Source organism: Marmota flaviventris, chromosome 14, assembly GCF_047511675.1.
Source record: "Marmota flaviventris isolate mMarFla1 chromosome 14, mMarFla1.hap1, whole genome shotgun sequence".
Classification (NCBI taxonomy): Eukaryota; Metazoa; Chordata; class Mammalia; order Rodentia; family Sciuridae; genus Marmota; species Marmota flaviventris.
The window spans coordinates 61,196,663-61,213,119 of NC_092511.1; the positions used below are offsets into that span (position 1 = coordinate 61,196,663).

General features: G+C 41.5%; 1 protein-coding gene across 1 annotated transcript; it reads left to right on the forward strand.

Moving 5' to 3' along the window:
- The first annotated feature begins 632 nt into the window (after window positions 1–632).
- Window positions 633–7,582, forward strand: LOC114082793 (uncharacterized protein C2orf78-like). Its single transcript, XM_071601717.1, has 3 exons — window positions 633–723; window positions 4,078–4,839; window positions 5,667–7,582. Exons 1-3 carry the CDS (start codon window positions 633–635, stop codon window positions 7,580–7,582), a joined length of 2,769 nt encoding a protein of 922 aa, XP_071457818.1.
- Window positions 7,583–16,457: the final 8,875 nt, after the last annotated feature.

The following is a 16,457-nucleotide window of genomic DNA, read 5'->3' on the forward strand; positions in this document are numbered from 1 at the left end:
AAAAAAAACTTTTTAACCCCTTTCTGAATCCTTGAATACTGCAGTAACTTCACTAATCAAATCAACTTCTGTGGTTCCAGAACCACTATACTTGCTCAACCTAGATGTCTCTTTCTTCCATCTCCAGGGATGTTAACTGCATATGTTAATAGAGTAATGTATCACTATTACCTCTTATACTGTGAAACATAATTTATAACATATTCATAATATTTTAATGAACATATAAGAGGAACACGGAGATGATATCCCTAACACAAGAGCCTGAAGGAAGGGAGCCATGGGGTGAGCCCATTATGTCCCTCTTGCAGGGCTTCACCTACCAGAACTGAGCCATTTAGTTTCTATTATAACTCTCCTCTCACTTTCTCCACCCAATCAACTCTCTTGTCATTTTCCCCACCCAATCGCACCTTCTCCTTGGGAGTCTGACCACTCTATTGGCTACTTCATACCTTTAAACGGCCAGTTTTGTGACATCATTCTCCCACCAAACCTACTGCCACCTGCTAGAATCTTAGGCTTGCCATGTAGTTGTAAACAAATTTGGATCATCGCAAGTGACCAGTGACCAGTAACCAGTCATTAGAGTGGCCAGTAAACAGTGACCAGTGAACTCCATATTGGGAAACATGCATTCTCTAGCCTCAGCCACCCACACATCCTCTGGGGTGATCTCCTCATCCTTTGTATTTGATGTGACCTCTTCTCTGACCATGTCAGGTGAGTAAACAAACTTTTAAAGTTTTTCATTAGACTTTTACCTGCCTCAATTTACTAATGGAGTCAAAAGAGCTTAGAATAATAGGGGAAAGGATAGAACTAGAAATCTGGACACCTAATTTCATTTGGAATTTGACATGTACTAGGTATAGAACTGGACTATCTTACTCTCTCACAAAATCTGTTTCCTGATTTGCTACATGAGGATAACAGATTGCCCATGTTCTGGTCCCTTACTTTTCTTGCATCTTGAGGGGCATGTTTATAGAGAATGAAATCAGATTTCATGGTTGTGTTGTTTCAACTGAAAGAGACAAATCCTAGGCAGGGTGGAAACCAAGAGGTTTCCTCTGTAACAGTTTCCCTTCACCAAGATTTCTACTTCAGTATTTCAAATTTAGTGCTGTTCATAAAAGGGACATTCACATATTTGGGAGTTTTCTGTTTAAACTAGGTGAAAAGAGAAATAGGGAGAGAGGAACAGGAGGACAGGGCTGTAAGGAGGCAGATGTTCTTGGGAAAGCAAGTTTGTGACTGTTTAAGCACAAGGCAACAGGAACTCGGTGGAGGAAGAAAATATAAAAATAAAGGAGAAGAAAAGGTTTGAATAATAGAGATGAAGAGAATGATGTTCTCGAGAAAAAAGAGGTGGGTTGGGATGGATGTGGAAGAAAAGCAAAGATTTTATTTAAACCAACAGACAGCATAGATTGAATCTTCCCAGAGGCTGGTTTAGAGAATGTTTAGATTAACAGACCAGCAAGGAAACTAAGACTTGAATTAGGGTATCACTGGGGTAAGCAGGTTATCAGAAAAGTCACACTTGGCTGTTACAGTTTTTCTATGATCTCTTTCAACACAGATGATGTTGACAGTTTGAACATGAACATGTTAGAAGTATGTTTTAGAAATTATTCTTCCTCCAAACATGCCAAGGAAAGTGGTTCTAGACAGAGCTGGGGAAATGGCATTTTCCATGTCCTACTTTGTTCTGATTTTTAAACTACAGGGATTTCTAAAAAATGTTTTGTCCAAACCTGCATCAGAAGGACACATTCCTTTGTGAGATATAAGCTGTCAAGATGAAGCTGTTTTCCATCTTTACAACGGTTTTTTTTTTTTTTCTAAAACAGACAATATACAAATAGTCATTGATGATTTCTAAATCTAAGAACCGAAAGAAAGAACTATATAAGAATAAAAATTCAAGCTCACACCTCTAATTCCAAGTTTATTTAAATAATTATGTGAAGACTTTTTGTTTTGTCTACATTTCAAATAATTTTTCGGGGCTGGGGTGTAGGGTAGCTCAAACATTTTTGTATTAATTTTGTTTTAATATAAAAGGGAGAAGAAAATATCAGAATAAAAGACAAAAATTGTTTTAAATTTGTTATTTTATTATACTGTGATGGTTTTCTCAGACTTTAGGGACAAGATTTTTCTCTAAATGTGATAATAAACTAGGCTTCTATGATTTTGTTAAAGCATTTTTTCTGGTTTTTTTTTAATAACCAAAAGGATTATCAGAAAATGTGTTTATATTAATTGAAATATCTACCTAGTGGAATTAATGTCTTTTATTTGGTGTTGGTAATCCTTAGAGGAAGAGAAACAAGAACAGTAATGAAATTACTTTACACTTATTGTTTTTTTCTCTAGTATGTACAAAATTTCTTGTGTCCTTCCTTCTGTCCTCCTTCCCTTCTTCTTTCCCTCACTCCCTCCATTTCTCTCTCCTTCCCTCCCTGCCTTGCTCCTTATGCCTTCCTTCCTTCCTCTCATTCATTCTTTCTTTCTTCCTTTCTTCTCTTCTTTCCAGTTCTGAGGATTGAACTCAGGGTCTCATGCATGCTAGGCAAGCATGCTACACAAGCTATATCTCCAGGATATTTTATTTGTTTTCTCAGATAGGATCTTGCTGAATTGCCCAGAGTGGCTTTGAATTCCTGGTTTCCTGCAATCCCACTGCCTCAGGCTCCCACGTGCTGGGACCAGAGGCCCACCACACCATGCCCAGATTCATCATGGGTTTTGGCTTTAGTTTTCGCTTCTCCACGTGGCTACCCATCTGTTCACTTTACTTAAATTTGTGTTCACTTTACTTAAAATTACACACATTTTTAGTATAGTTTCTCTGTCTATATGTACTGCTTGAGAATGCATTCAAACTCACCTTCAATTATGAGCTTTGTTTTGATTAACAGTATTCACTAAAATCAAAGAGAAACATTCATAATATTGTATGCATGATAACAGAACTCATTTCTTAGCAAATTTGATATACACTCACTTTTGCTACATATACATATGTTCATTACTATCTAGTCATTCCTTTTAGTTCTGAGCTGGTTTTGACTTTTGCTTCTATCTTTCCAGAACATACTGTAACTCCCTCCAAATGAAACTTTTTGCAATATCTATTTATTAGTTGTAGTTCAACACAATACCTTTATTTTATTTATTTTTACATGGTGCTGAGGATTGAACCCAGGGCCTCGCATGTGCTAAGCAAGCGCCCTAACGCTGAGCCATAATCTCAGCCCCCACATGAATCTTATGTAATATGACACTTTTATTCATGGATGAATTATCACTGTTGGTATTGTTATAACCACACCAAAGATGAGTAACCTGAAGCTCAGAAAGTTTTAATTTCTTTCAAGAAGCATTTCTTGAGAAACTGAATTTCAGGTAGTCATTTTCATGTAGGATCAGCAGTTAGGCTGAAAGAGGGCAAAGAATGACGCTTAAATTATCATTTGGATGGTAAAACTGAACTCCAGGAAATATCATGTGACCTGGACAAACAAAAGGAGATACTAAAGATCACTGTGGTGATATCAGTACGATTTTCTATGAACAGGGAAAAACAAATTTCTGTTTCTCCAGATTTCTGGTCTTTGGAACAAGAGTCCTGGCCAGGGAGTAAGTTTCCATAATCTGTTGCTGATTTTGAACAAGTCGATCTCACTTCACTAACCCTTGGAGGACTCATTTGGTAACTGGTAATGTTGGGGTTTTCTCTGAGTTTGAAAATGCTTCAGTTCTAGGGCAAATTCAGGAGTCAATACTAGTGCAGGCTCAAAGGAAAGGTAGGACAGGTAGAAGGATGCTTTTAGGGAACAATGTGTGAAGCAGACCACTTGGGACTTCTGGGCCCAATTTGAGACAAAAGGCAGGTAATCAGAAGAGTACTTGCAGCCATCCTAAATGGAGTGATTTGGGGTCTCTCAATGATTATTGGAATGAGGGCCTTCCTGATTACTACAACATTAAGATGTCATTATTCCTCGAATATTGTAAGAATCTGTCTGTCTCATCAATATTTTCACCACCCTCTTCTTCCTACAGAAAATTTCCAAAATTCTTCTTTACATGGAAATGCTGATTCTCTGCAGCTCTCTCTTCCTGTGGTGACCAATGCAGCTTCCGGGACAGGAAGTGTCTGCAACTTCTCCAGAGCCTCTGCTCCAGCTGCCACTTCAGCATGGTTACTGCCCTCAACCTGTGGCACCTCCTTCCAGCCACTCATGGGCAGTGCCTACCTTTATCAACATGCTACCACAGCCATGGTGTCTGGGGTTACTGGCCAGAACCAGACTCCCATGGCACCTGCCCCCTATCCAAGTATTTCTGAGTGGTATATCCCAGGAAGTGCTGAAAAGAGCTCCTCTTCACTCGGGGACTTTAATCTGACTGTCACTGACCAGAATACAGCAGATTCTTCCCTATCTATGACATCCCAGTATGACAAAACTTCCGAAGCCAATGTCATGATCCCCGGGTATCCACTACTATCTGGTAGGCTCGTCCAGGTGACACTATCTCAGATTCCAAATCAAGGACGTTGCCTCTCACTACCCCACCAAGAAGGAAGCCAGGTCTACTACTATGATCAAAACTCTCTGGGGACTCTGCTCTCTGGAGAACATTGGCCCTGCCTGCAATCCTATGGCTCTGTGCCATATGCAGGAATTAGTGCCGCTGCCCCTCAACCAGAAATGGTGACAGTGCTGAAGGAAGTTCAGCCCACAAATGTCCTACCATCAGTCCCTACACCTGTGACCTACTACTCTGTGTCCACTCAAAGTATAGAAGGAACAAATTTTCAAGGTGAGTACAAACAGCAAAAAGGGGAAGGAATAAGATTACCATTCGAAAGGAGGGTCCAGTTTTCAGCTGGTAACTGTGAGTCCACACATCCCTAGAATTCAAGTGCTGAGATTTTAACCACAATCTTGTTCAGCAGTCCCCATTTTCAGACTCTGTAAGAGAAGCATGCAGCATAGCATAATGGCCACCCATGCGTTTAAGAGACCTCTAGGACCCAAGACCCCCGTCCATGCCCAGCTATGAAACCATGGCTGGCGGATAAGGGTCCTGCACTCAGTCCAGCTACATAACCACACTATAAATATATTTCCCTAATTTTACTTTGGTTTAGAAAAATACATCAACACATATCAGGGTGTGACAATTTAATTGTTCCTTAATTGACTGAAGGATTTAACCTCTGTATGTAGAGATGCTGCCCAAAGCAGGAGTCCAAAACCCCTGACCTTTCACACTGATTTCATGAGCAACAGCTCCACCCTCACCTAGTTCATGGTGTTAAGAGTTCTTACATTCTGGGGAGAGTGGAGAGAATTGAGAGGCCCCTATATGAGAATGAGAGACTTCATGAAACAGTTTTTCGGTGTTTCCCACAGAGGAGACAAGTGCTCTACCAGAAACCCATGCTGCCATGGTGATGGACCAGCCCAAAAGTAAGACTTCAAGGGATCACCTGTAACTAATACGCAACTCTTAACAGATACCTGTCAGTGGTCCTTAAAAAGAGCTAAGAGAAATGCTTTCTCCACCGTAGGTGGTTTCCCTGAATAGTGTGTTTCTGGGAAGGGGGAGCATCCTACTTACCATCGTCCTTGATTCCTTTGCAGGGATGGAAACTTCCCTAGGGATGGAGGCTTCCTTGGGATTGCAACCTCCAAGTCAGACATTTTGTCTGCCACAGCCTCCAGAATTCCCATACATCTGCAATAACAGAAAAAGCCAAATAATTGAGAAAAACTCACGAATTGAACTTGGGGACATTTCCACAATAACTCCAGTCCAGAGTTCTACTGATTTCTTGGCATTGCCTCCAAATCAAAGCCAGGAACAAACAGAGATTAAGAATTTGTGTGAGATTAACACCATGCTCTCAGAACCACTGGATGCCTACCAAATTGCCATGGAGAACCAGGATCCTCCACTACTCCCTTTAGACATCCCTGAAATCCACCAGCTTCTGGCCTCCATTGGTCCTCTGGACCAAGAGGAGAAGCCACATTCTGAAAATATCCATCTAGAAAGGAATAGCCTGAGTCTTGAGGACCAAGGCACACTTGAAAATGGGATTGAATTTAGCAGTGGTTTTGCAGACCTCACTGCACTGCTGGGGGATATTCAACTTCCTGAGCTTTTCAGTTCCTTAAAAGACTTTGACCAACCTGAAAGTCCCACAATAACAAAATCCAATGACACCAGAGCCATCACGGTGAATCAGGGTAAGGAAATCACAAGCGCCTTAAAGGGTCCTAGTGAGCCAATGAGGAAGAACAAACATAAAGCCTCAGAGTGTCCTGATGGAACTCCTCAGGCCAAAATGCAGCTAAGGGACCTAGAGTGTGCATTAGGAGGAGAAGTTGCTCACAGGGATGCAGACAGTAGTAGGGCCCCTGTGCACACAGCCAAGCACTCTATCAGCAAAGCTCAGGAAGCTGCATCCAGCAGGAACAGCAAGGCCAAGGGCCATGGGCAGGAAAAGACCAAGAGGACCAGAGAAAACAACTCCAGGAAAGCCGAGGAGAAGAAGCAGCCAGGCAACAAAGTCAAGGCAGAAGAGAAGCCAACAGTGCCCAAACTGAAGAGGAAGAGGAACCAACCTGAGCTTTGCCAAGAGACCTTTAAAAAGCCTTGGAGCTGTCTCGGCATGCACATGCTGGAGTCGGTGCAGGTTTTCCACACACTGGGGAAGAAGAATGATAAGAAAACTGGGCTCTCTTCCTCCCGGGCCCTGGGAAACTCAGGCAGTACCCAAGACCCCCGTCCATGCCCAGCTATGAAACCATGGCTGGCGGATAAGCGTGCTGAGAAATCACAAGTCAAAGCCCAGAACCCAGATATCAGCGCTAAAGGAGAAGGTCCCGCTCCATCCATTTATGAGCCTCCACCACCTGGGAAGGTTAAATTGGTACCTTTGCCTTTTCTGACCCTGGAGAAACCTCCACCTCGACCAGTAATCAATAGGAGGCCACAGTCTCTGGCTTCACGGACACCCACTGGGGCTTACCCTGCCCAGCCTGGTCCCGCTAGCTCAGCTCAACCCATGGCAGTCAATCAATCCCAACCAGCTACTGCCAACCCATCTTGGATGCGTCCTGCCAAGCCAGCTCAGCCCGTTTTGACTCATGCCATTCAGTCAGGTATGAGCGCTTCTACCCAGCCTAGTGTCCCTCGGTCTGCTGCTTCTGGGCCTGCACCCTACAAAATATCATCTTGCACTTCTCTCCATTGGCAACCAGTTCCCAATGTTGGGACCAAGCCCCAGTCACAACCGCTCAAGTCTCAAAACCAATATCTACTCCAAGACTTTGCCTTACAACCAATTCCATGGAGGAAACCCAATGTTCCTGGGCAAGTAGTATCAACTCCCATCACCAAACAGCAGAGGCCAGAGCGGGAAGCCATGAAGAAGAAGGCTCAACAAGAGCGTCAGAATGCTGCCAAGTACACTGCTTTGGGGAGAGTGCAGTGCTTCATTGAGAGGGAAAGAGAGATGGAGATTTCTCGCTACTATGGCTACATAATGTAAGAGCTGCTGAGATCAGTGGTGCCACTTAGGGACCAAATAGTTTTCCACATGTATATAGATAGAGTGATACACATTTATTTATTCTCAGATGCTTTCAAAGTTTAATAAAATTATATAAAGAAATGTAATATAATTCACTAATACATAATAAAGAGGCCTTCTGATACCACTGAGAATTGTTAGAAAATAAAGAGGCCTTTGGGTACCACATGGGTACCAAATAGTGTTCTCATATACACATAGATAGATAGTTGAAAATTTATTCATTAGGCACAGTTGAAAAGGTAATATAGTTCAATAAAGAAATGCTATATAGTATTGATTAGAGGGTAATAATAAAGAGGCTTTATGTTGCCATTTGAATACCAAATAGTTTTCCACATATATATACAGAGAGGTACATAGATACAAAGGTATTCACTTATAGATTTTTAAGACTTAATATAGTTGAATAAAGAAATGTAATAGAATTGTTTTGAGAGATAAGTAATAAAGATGCTTTCTGGTACTGCTTGGGCATCACATAGTTTTCTACATGTGTAGATACAAATTTTATAAATATGTAGATACAAAGAGACAAATGTATTCATTCTAATATATTTTTAAAGTTTAGTCAAACTGAATGAAGAAATTCAATAGAATTGGTTAATAGATAATAAAGAGGCCTTGTGTTACCACTTGGCTATCAAACATTTGTCCTCATAGACGTATGAATATGTACTCATTCCAGTATACTTTTCAAACTTAATAAAACTGAATAGAGAAATGTAATGGAATTGATTAATAGATAATAAACAGGAATTTTGAGTTTGAATGGCTGTTAAGTGTGGTTTAGTTTGATAGCGGTGGGGATCACAGCCTGCACGAGAAGAAAGGAAGTCAAAGTTGGCCAGGATAATAGAAGTAAAGGCTAGGAATGGGGGAAAGAGGAAGGCATATGATCCAGCACTAGGAAGGCAAAAAGAAGAGAGATGTATGGACTTACTGGAAGAATCAGGAATTGGCAAAATGGCTGACCAATAACACAATGTTTGAAACTAGGGTTAAAATGATAAAATGTCAATCAAGTTGAAAATGATAGGAGACGGGCTCAGGTTGACCAGAAGAAACGCAAAAATCAAACAAAAAACATCTCATGGAGAATGGCCTAGTTTTGGGCCTACCTGAAAGGCATTTTACAAAAGAAGATTCAGGGCACATCTCCACCATGTTTGGGTCAGTTTCCCTAGCTGGGAAAGGTGAATACAAAACACAGGGAATCTACCAGGGGTGTCAGAGGGTTCACAGTTACCCTGAGGGAAGCTGATAACCTGAGACTTGGCCAAGTGAACTGCAGCAGCATGAGGCCCACCCAGAACATGGCCTGGAATAAATCACCACTGACTCAACACCCATGCACCAGGTCTGCAAAGATGCACTACTTGAATTAACCTTCACACACAAGGCCAGCATCACTCTGACACTTTACTAATAGTCGAGAAGCAAGGCCTCAATCTGAGGCTTGTATCCTCAAGTCCTCACTGTTGGCAAGGGCCCCCTGCAGGCAGCCAACCAGGCTTTCAGAGCATAGCATGGAGACTTTGGGGTAGAGGATGAGGAGAGAGATCACACTTGAAAGGGGGGATAAATACTGAACTGAGAAGCCTGTCAGGTCCTCTTCCATTGATTCTGGCAAGCGCTGTCTTCAGGGACCATTACCATGAACCAAAGCTCACAAGAAAATAATCACTCCTTGGCTTCCATCTCCACCCAACGCAAGCACAGTGCGCATGCGCAAGGAGCAACTTGCCAACAGCTGCAGGACCCAGCAGCCCCAACAGCTTTCCATTCCCTCAAAATTGCCAGTCACCATCTTCACCACTCTTCCCACAGGAGACATCGCCTTTTCCCACATTTTGGAAACTTCCAGAGATATTTAACCCCAAAATGTATGTTATCACAATTTCTTAAATTATCTGACCTACAGATTTGAAATGTAACCTTTATGACATATTAAATTCCTATGTGTATTTGCATTCTTCTTTGTAGAATTTGCCTGGCTTTCTTGCTTTTCCTATTTATCAGGTCTCTGGGATATTTTTTATCATGTGTTTCATTTTTTTTTAATTCATTATTCTTACTTTTTAGATATTATCTATTATGTTCATTCATGTTTTCCCTTTTAGATTAGTCTTATTTTGATTTCTACCATCTCATCTAATTTCCACTTATGTTGTTCTTTTTTATTATGAAACATAAAACTTAACATTTCAACCATTTTTATGTGGATAACTCTATAGCATTAAGTAGATGCACAATGTTGTTCAAGCATTATCCACTAACCAAATCCAAAACTTTTCACAATCCCAAACAGAAAGCTATATCCATGATATAATTTTCCATTCCCCTCTCAGGTTCTGTCCTATTTTGCATTGCTTGGCCTTCTGTTTTTTAGCTAGTTTTGAAAGAGTGGGCTACCATCTGATGTGCTTGGGGGGTTCTTTTCTGACTTGTTTTCGTCGTCTGAGAGGATGCTATTCTCCTGTTTCTTAGAATACCTTTATTTGCGATTTGGTTTCCTTCTTTTCTTGCTATGCACTTTTATGCAAAATTCATTTTCTTTGTAAAAGCATGGTTGAGGATAGAGTTTCTTATGTGATGGAACGGCAACTTCCACCTCTCCTTCCTCCACCTCTTCTTCTTCCCTCCAGTTCTGTCCCTCCCCATTCTCCCTTTGCTCTCCTCCTTCTCCTCCTCCTCTTCCTTCTTGAAGTATTAAAAACATGTCAACTTATTTTCTGGCTGTTTCCACAGGGAGGTTTATCCTTTGTGTCTATTGTTCCTCCCAGCGATTTCTCCTCTGGGTGAGGCCTTGTCCTGAAAAGGAGCATTGGCTGTTCACTTTTCAAGAGAGTTTAGGGCCTGGACAGCGTCAGCCCTTCCGATTTGAATGTGGGACATTTGTACTTACAGCTGCTCCTCAGTATCCACAGAGAATTGCACCCAGGACCCCTCACAGACACTAAATTCCACAGAGTTGAAGAGAGACTGCACACATTCAAATGATCTAAATCATCTCTAATTACTTATCATAACTACAATGTAAATGCTATGTAAATAGCTGTTGTACCATACTGATTATACATCGTATAATACATATTGTAGGAGACCTACTGCACTCACTTTGGGGTTGACCAGAACCCCTCTGTTTCAGCTGCTCTTCTCCTGCTGGCCCACAGGGCTTTGCAGGAACGCCTGCTGGAGCCTTGAAAGCCTCCTGTCTCCCATTTCCTCTGCTGCAAGTGCTGCTGCCAGGCAGGTCTGGTGCCTCCTGCTGGTGGTTTGCCCTATCCTCTTGTTCTGAGGTTCCTAGGGAATACTGTGTTCTCTACTTTTGTGGTAAATGCTACTCCAGGGTTTGGCTTTCTTTCATCTATTTACATGGCCTCTAGGCCAAATGTGTCTTTTTCTTCTCTTTGTTTTAGGAGACTCCAAACTGCACTGCTGCCTGCATCTTTCTGAAATCTTGATGGATAACATAATTATTTTAAATTGGGGATATTGCAGGTTTCAGTTCCCTGAAGCAGAGCTTCGTTTCCCCCAGACTAGTTAAGACTCTGAGGCCGACTGTGAGTCACCTGTAACGACCATGGCACCTGGTGTCTTTGCTTGCTATGTTGGTGTTTGAGTGAGAAGCAATCTCAAGGTTCGTGGGGGAGGGACATCTGGCCACAGGAAAAGGGAGTAGTCTTCTGGACAGGTGGAGAATGGGGACATGGCCTCTAGTCTAAATGTGTCTTTTTCTTTTCTTTGTATCTTCTTTCTGAACACATCAGAGAAGGAATCTCCTATTTGCTCTCCTTCCCCTGTGGGTGGGGGTGGGGTGTCGGGTCTATACACAGTTTCCTTGTCTTCCTTAGGGTCATCTTTCCAGTTGTCCAGGCCAGAAATCTTTGACATTCTTTGACTCCTTTCTCTCTCTCTCCCAATTACACACTTGGAATTTTAGTAAATTTCATCTGACCTCTCTTCACATCACATCTAGAACCTACCCACTTCTAACTCCATTCCCCGATTTCTGCTCTAACGTAATCCCTAACCATTTACTGCCTTTCTCTAACCATGATAGGGGACATACACATTTTCCATAAAAAGACCGATAGATGGTAAATACATAACTGTCTGTGAGCCAGATTGTCTCTGTCTCCACAGCTCCACTCTGCACTTGTAGCATGAACGTGGCCATGCAAATAGGAGAATACATGGACCTTAGCTCTGTTTTAATAAAACTTTATTCACAAAAACAGGTTGTACTGCTTCACAGACTCTGGCTCTGCCTGATCCACTGCTATGCTCCCTTTCAATCACTCCAGTCCAGACCCCCTGAGCCCACTTGCTGTTCCAAGCCTAAAAAACACTCCTCACGTCCTTCAAGCCTCTTCTCAAATTGTACCTTTCAATAAGGCTTTGTCTGACTACACTCTTTGAAACTGTAATCACCTCTCAGGGTTTCTCCCTTCCTTCCATCTGATTCCCTTCACCAGGGACCACATCTCCTGCAGTGTTGTGAACCTTTCAATACACTGTGCAATTTAATTCTTTGTTGTCTTTAAGGTTTAGACTTTCCATCACTCCCTTGCCCGTCAATTCATAAAATGTAAGACCCTTGAGGGCACAAAATTTTCTCATATGTTGTTCATTTCCATGTGTCCCATGTCTTAAACAGTGTCTCAAAAATAAGAGCTGATCAGAACATGTTTGTTGAATGGCATATACCCAAAGGGCTTAAAATCAGCATACTATACTAATGCTGACACATTCATGTTTACAGCAGCTCAATTCATAATAGCTAAACGATGGGACCAACAGAGCCCTTTAACAGATGAATGGATAAAGAAAATGTGGTATCTATATACAATGGAATATTACTCAGTGATAAAGAAGAATGAAATCATGGCATTTGCCAGTAGATGGATGGAACTGGAGACTGTCATGCTAAGAGAAATAAGCCAATCCCCCAAAAGCCAAAGGCTGAATTTTCTGTGATATGCATAGATGCTAACACAGAATGTTGGGGGATGGGGGAGGGAAGAGCAGAAGTTCATTGGATTAGAGAAAGAGGAATGTAGGGATGAAAGAAGGTGGGAATAGGAAAGGCAGTAGAATGAATTGGACGTAGGTTTTCTGTGTTCATGTGTGAATACATGACCAGTTATCTTCACCCCACAAACAACCACAAGAATGGGAAGTTAGGGATACGTGGGTTGGGCAGCTGAACACTGGGACCAAGGGCTAAAGGTGAGAGACTGAAAAAATGCAGACCACCCAGGCACTGCTTATTACTCCAGCTCTGGCCCGCTGTTGTACCAGGGGTCTAATCAGGCCTGTGTCTGTCTCCCTCCTGAGTAGACCACAGGACTCATCTAAACAGCCTTCCTACACCAGCTCCTCTCCAGGTGGCCAGACAGAAGTTCCAGAACAGGACTGTGTCCTGGGACATTGACTCAGCAGACAAGTTCATTGGTGGCAGGGCTGCCACTGTTGGTGTGACCAGATCAGAGGCTGGTTTGGAACTGTATTTAGAGAAATGATGTTTCTCTAAACTCCTCCCCGAAAACCAAACAAACACAAAAGAACGCAAAGTTATACTCCATGTATGCCTAATATGTCAAAATACACTCTACTATCATGTATAAACAAAATGATCAATAATTTAAAAAAAAAAAAAAACTTTTTAAAAATTAGAAATACAAAAATGTTACCAGGTTGCTTATTAGCCATTTTATAAAGCCAGCTTGACCACTGGCTATGCCAGTGACATCTAAACCAGAATCTAAATGTGTGTCCAGCCAGGTTCACTTGGAGTTGCCAAATTGTTATCTATCAGATCCCCAGGGTATGTGCAGGTTAGACCCTCACAGTCACCTTCCCCTCACCTTCCTGTGCCCTCCACCCTCCCCCACTCTCATTTTCTCCTCTCCCTGGGTTGGCGTTGATCTCTGTCCCTGGTAGGAACCCATCTCTCAAAGCAACAGCTCTTCTCCTTTGCCTTTTAAGGCCATCGGCTCTTCTGTTTGGTGGTCACCTTCCTCTTCCTCTTTGCCATGTGAGGCTCTGTGGGGTCACCCACTCATCCCTGCTTCTTTGACTCCACTCCAATCTGGGTGTGGGAGTGTGCTGACGTATATACCATTAAAGGATGTTCCTCTAAACTCCTCCCCCAAAACCAAACACAAAAGAATGGAAAGTCGTACTCCATGTAAGCCTAATATGTCAAAATACACTCTACTATCATGTATAAACAAAAAGAACAAATAAATTTTAAAAACTTTTAAAAATTATACATACAAAACAGTTACAGTGTCTGCTTACTACCCACTTTATAAAGTAAATGTGTAAACCAAATAGAAAATGATAAAATCCCTGACCTGAAGCACACCAAACAACCCTAAAGTTTCTTATGGCATTTAACTCTTTTAGAAATTCTCAACCTTGAGATAAAACTTTTAACTGAAACAAAGATTTTGAATTACTTAATATAAATTACATACAGCATAGCTAACTAGCCATAAAAAAAGGAACAGAGTATTTATAAAATACAACCAATCCATCAGGTACACATTTAATCATTAATTTTAACAGACACACATATTAAAGATCTTTCCATGCATGAGGAAGAACATGTTTTCCAAATCTGTCATTTCCTTGCTGACAGGAGATACCAGTCTTTAAAGAAACTATAGGTGGTGCTCCAAAACACAGATTACTCTTCATGTTATGGTTTTACATGTATGGTTTTACCGCCACCTTTTTCTTGAATGCCCACATTTTGTGGGCTTAATGCCCACCTCTTCAAAGGCTAAGTCACCTCCCTTCTTAAGGGACAACATCATCAGGTAATCCCAATTCCATGTGATAAAGAAGATAATTTACCTACAATAATAATGTACAATTTTAAAAATTGCAATGCATTTGTGTATTTACCTATATTTGAACCAGTTCATCCCATCTTTGTCTTCCCAAGTATCTACTTTTCAAATTCTGTCTTTTTATATTCCCAATGGGTTCACAGCAAACATCTTACCAGTGTGAACACTTTGTCTTTAATACACATTCCGTTTCTGCTTTCTGATAACCTGTGTTCCCTAGCAATGTTTTACATAGGCTGCTGTAGTGTTTCAATGCATGCAACCCACCTAAATCCTCCCAAGGATCTTGCTGAATTTTAAAAAAATATTTATATTTGAGCTTAAGTGGAAACAGTATCTTTATTTTATTTTTGTGTGGTTCTGAGGATCAAACCCAGTGCCTCATGCATGCTAGTGAGCACTCTACCACTAAGCCACAACCTCAGTCCCTTTGCTCATCTTTTAAAATTATTTGTTCTTCTGATGGCTCTAAGCCAACATCTATGAAATCTATCAAAACAGGATGTGTTCGTTTTCATTGTAGATCCATTGGCTAGCATAGATTCCCAAACATAATAGCTAATGAAGGCATCTAACCTTGAGGCTTTATGCTTCTACCAAGGACTGCCTTTTGAAGAATTCTTGGTCCCAGGAACATAACGGTTGGTTTAGCTTCGCACATTGTAGTTATCACCATAATTGGCTAGACCATCCATGGAACTGATTTTGGGTATAAGGAGACAACACTGACCTAAGTAATATGTGGGCAACCGGGAATATGTATTGAACATTACTGGGGTCCCAAAACAATGTCGACATTGAGAAGGGAGCTGGAAGCAAGTCAGAAAATCTCCTGTCTTTCTGGACATCATATTCTAGTGGGCAATGAAAGACAATAAACCAACCAAACCATATCAGAGAGAGGTAAGGACTATCAAGAAAACTGAAACAAGACCAACTGATACAGGGTAACTGGGTAGCTCCTTAGAATGGATGGACAGGGAAGTTCTCTCTGAGGAGGTGACATGAATGATAAGATGGAACCAGCCAAGTGAAGAGCACTACAAAAGCACCTCATGAGAGTAATCAGCTGGGCAAAGGTCTGCAGTGGAACTGCAGATGTTCTGATGGTGTGGCTGGAGAGTAGCAAGGAAGAAGGAAAGTGGGAGATGAGGTCAGAGAGGCCACAGTGGCTGAATCACTCTGCAATCTAGGTAAAGAGTACGAATTCTAATCCTAAGCCTCACGGGAGGTCATTGGAGGATTTTAGGTATTTTTTCCAGATACCTAATACGTGGACAGGAAAATAGAGACAGGAGTAAGGGATATTTGGAGCAACTGTGAAATAATTGACTCTAATAAAATGTGACAGTTTTTGGTAGGACCTATGTACCATATGGATGCTTGAGGGTTTCCAATCTTTAATAAAACTGAGAAGAGAATATGGAAGGACCTCAGTGACAGATAGTATGGTAGGGTGAACGAAGATGAGTCCCAGTCATCCTGATCAGTACAAAATGTAGGGATGGGGTTGTCCCTTAGGACAATAAGCTTAGTATAAAAACTGATGGTTTAGGTCGGGGAGGACTTGATGCTATGTTATACCAAGGCTCTTTAGGTTCTTCAGACCACATTTTAGACTAGTTTTAGAGTATATGATGATGCTGAGACTGCAAGATAGAATTAAGTGCATGGAAAACAACATTGTGATGAAGCTTGGGAACAGGAGTGGCAAACAGCATTTGAACCTGCATATTTCAGTATGTACAAATTATACTGCTCTCAATAATAATCTTACCACATGCTATAAAGTTTGATCTAGAATGTCCCATAGTCTCCAGCTTGGCACTAGAGGGAAATGGTGGAACCTTTAAGAGGTGAGGCCTAAACCAGGATAAATGTTGTATGTCTATAAGCCCAGCTACCTGGGAGGCTGAGCAGAATGATCTCAGGTTCCAGGATGGTCTGAGCACCTGCGCAAGATACTG

Excerpts from the sequence above, each read along its gene's own strand:
- LOC114082793 (XM_071601717.1), top strand. The coding sequence starts at position 633 with ATGCATTCTCTAGCCTCAGCCACCCACACATCCTCTGGGGTGATCTCC. Across the intron at positions 724-4,077 it reads CTCTTCTCTGACCATGTCAG|AAAATTTCCAAAATTCTTCT; the intron begins GTGAGTAAACAA and ends TTCTTCCTACAG. Across the intron at positions 4,840-5,666 it reads AGAAGGAACAAATTTTCAAG|GGATGGAAACTTCCCTAGGG; the intron begins GTGAGTACAAAC and ends ATTCCTTTGCAG.